Genomic DNA, 2,722 nt, shown 5'->3' on the forward strand with positions numbered 1-2,722 from the left:
AATTGCCTGAACCCAGGAGGCGGAGGTTGCAGTGAGCCGAGATCGCGCCATTGCACTCCAGCCTGGGTAACAAGAGTGAAACTCCGTCTCAAAAAAAAAAAAATAAATAAATAAATAAGAGTTTTGGGCCAGACATGGTAGCTCATGCCTATAATCCCAGCACTTTGGGAGGCTGAGGTGGAAGGATTACTTGAAACCAAGAGTGCTACAAGGACTGTGCTAGCTGATGTAATTCACGATGCTTGCAACTATAATGTTAGACACTTTATAACACATAATCAGCGGGTGATGATTCGCCAACAGTTCTTCCCGCCTTTAGTATGTTAACATTGTTTCCAACATGTGTTTGTAAATAACTACTTGGGAGGTAGTAGTCACAGCTATTTTTCCCCCGATGCAGTATTTGACTTCCTTCTGACACTGGGGCTTCAAGTTAGGGCTGGAGTGGACAGAACAATTTCACAACACAGAAAACAGGATACTGTAAAGGGTCCGTTACCTGAGTCTCTCAGTCGAGCAAGTTCCTGCCGACGTTTCTTTCGTTTCTCCTTCTTCAGGGCGGCCCTGTACTTTTTGTGGCTGCAAGATTTAAAAACAGACACCCAACAATCAGCCGCTACACTGCAGCGCTGCCCGAGCTTCCCGCTCCTCTGAGTCCAATGAAAGGAAATAGTTCGGGTGCTAAGGAGAGAAATATTGCTTCCTGTATTTTAATTACAGAACAGGCATCTATCATCGCCTCATCCTCCCACTCCCAGGCGGTCTTCTCCATCCGCCACCTGATCCCCTCCTCGCTTGCCTGAGCCTACAACCGCCCGGTGACACTCCGGGGAGGGCACCAGGGAGCGCACCAGGAAGGAATCGCGCTGTCACGGTGGCTCGATTGGCTTGGCCCTGCTTCCCTTTTCTTCCTGCTACCACATCCTCCGTGGCCACTGTCGGCCCGCTCACCTGCTCATCTCCCCGTATGTAGCTTACCTTGGTTTCTCTGGAAACGTCATCTTCTCGGGCGCAGCCATCTTGGCGGCTCCGCCCCGCCCCTCCAGGAAAGGGCAGGCCTAAGAGCTGTGAAGGGCACGCGCAGGCGCGGGCGCCGGGTGGCCGCCCCTTGCACGAGACCAGAAACGGAAGGGTGGAGGTACCTTTCGGCGGCTCATCTTCCAAAACGCGGCTCAGTAGCTCCTTCCCGCAAAAATCCTGTGGGGCTTTTGCCCCGCCCTAGAAGTAAGTGTCGCTTCAGCACTTGCCCAGTGATTTATCACTGTCTCCCTCCTCGCCCTAGCAGGACGTGTTGTAGCCAGGCGGTTAAAGTCACACACTCCCGCTTTTCTCAGCATCCACTCATGAAGTCACATCCCGCACAGAGCTGCTCTCCCGGCTTCATTTCCGACTTTTCAGGTTCTGCGTCCTTCCGCCGATCCACCTATCAGCGCTTCAGATAAAGCTCCAGACTCCGCTCCCTGCCAGTCATACCTGTTCGGGCCCCAAGCATACCTAACTCCCTGGCTGCAAAGCTGTTACTCCTGCCCCTGAGGAGTTTACAATCGAAGGGCAGAGAAGAACCGATACATAATATGATGCAGGCAAATGAAGTTTACATAACATAGTCCACCTAGGGATTCAGAGAGAGATTTTTTACTTTTCTTTTTTTTTCCCCCCAGTATCACGTGTGACTCAATTGCAGTATCAGGGACAGCTTTCTGATGCTAAGAGTTGAGTTTGGGGCCCGGGGCAGTGGCTCACGCCTGTAATCCCAGCACTTTGGGAGGCCAAAGCAGGCGGATCACCTGAGGTCGTGAGTTCGAGACCATCCTGACCAACATGGAAAAACCCCGTCTCTACTAAAAATACAAAATTTGTCTGGTTTGGTGGCGTATGCCCGTAATCCCAGCTACTCGGGAGGCTAAGGCAGGAGAATTGCTTGAACCCGGGAGGCAGAGGTGGCAGTGAGCCAAGATCACGCCATTGCACTCCAGGCTGGGCAACAGAGCAAGACTCCGTCTCAAAAAAAAAAAAAAAAAGAGTTCAGTTTGGAAGGAAGATGCCCTTTACCCAGACTGAGAAGGGTCCGAATGCTGTTACAGTCAGATCAGAATAAGCAAAGACAGACACTGAGAGGTAAAACTGGAATATGCTGGGAACAGCAAGAATTTTGGCATTTGTTCATTTCTTATATGTTAGAGACAGGGTCTTGCTCTTTCACTGAGGCTGTTGTGCAGTGGCGCAATCACAACTCACTGTAGCTTCGACCTCCCTAAGGTCAAGCGATCCTTCAGCCTCCCTAGTAGCCGAGAATACACGCTCAAGCCACCATGCCCGCCCAGCGATCCAATTTAAAGTGCAATTCAAGAGTATCAAGGAATAGTTGTAGTGATGGGATGGGAGGGATAGGTTAAGGACGAGGGCCTGGTGTGCCATGTTAAGACGCTGTGTTTACATTCTGTAGAGACAACAGTGAATCTTTGAAAGCTTTTAAATAGAGGCTTATTGTGGTTGCATTTGTTTTAGGTAAATTACTCTGCTTTGCAATATAAAGGATTAAAAGATAAAGCTAGAATATCACAATAATCTAAGTGAAAGGTGATAAGAAATTAAACTGGAGCAATTAGATTAGGGATTGAGAAACTAAAAATTATCCCAACTAATAATCAGACTTTAATGTACACATACAAGGCCAAGCAAAAAATGTTCCTCGCAAGGATATATTACAGCTGTAAAATGA

The 2,722-nt window shown here is 48.9% G+C and overlaps 1 protein-coding gene across 1 annotated transcript in view; it reads right to left on the bottom strand.

The window, feature by feature from the left end:
- Positions 1-1,379, bottom strand: part of ZRSR2 (zinc finger CCCH-type, RNA binding motif and serine/arginine rich 2) — a 36,189-nt gene extending 34,810 nt beyond the window's left edge. Inside the window, exons 1-2 of the mRNA XM_017519285.2 lie at positions 979-1,379; positions 500-579 (exon numbers count right to left, since the gene is read on the bottom strand). Of these exons, the coding sequence (XP_017374774.1) occupies positions 500-579; positions 979-1,019 (121 nt within the window). The 5' untranslated portion in view covers positions 1,020-1,379. The remainder of the gene's footprint in view (positions 1-499; positions 580-978) is intronic.
- Positions 1,380-2,722: the final 1,343 nt, after the last annotated feature.

Source organism: Cebus imitator, unplaced genomic scaffold (assembly GCF_001604975.1).
Source record: "Cebus imitator isolate Cc_AM_T3 unplaced genomic scaffold, Cebus_imitator-1.0 Scaffold733, whole genome shotgun sequence".
NCBI lineage: Eukaryota > Metazoa > Chordata > Mammalia > Primates > Cebidae > Cebus > Cebus imitator.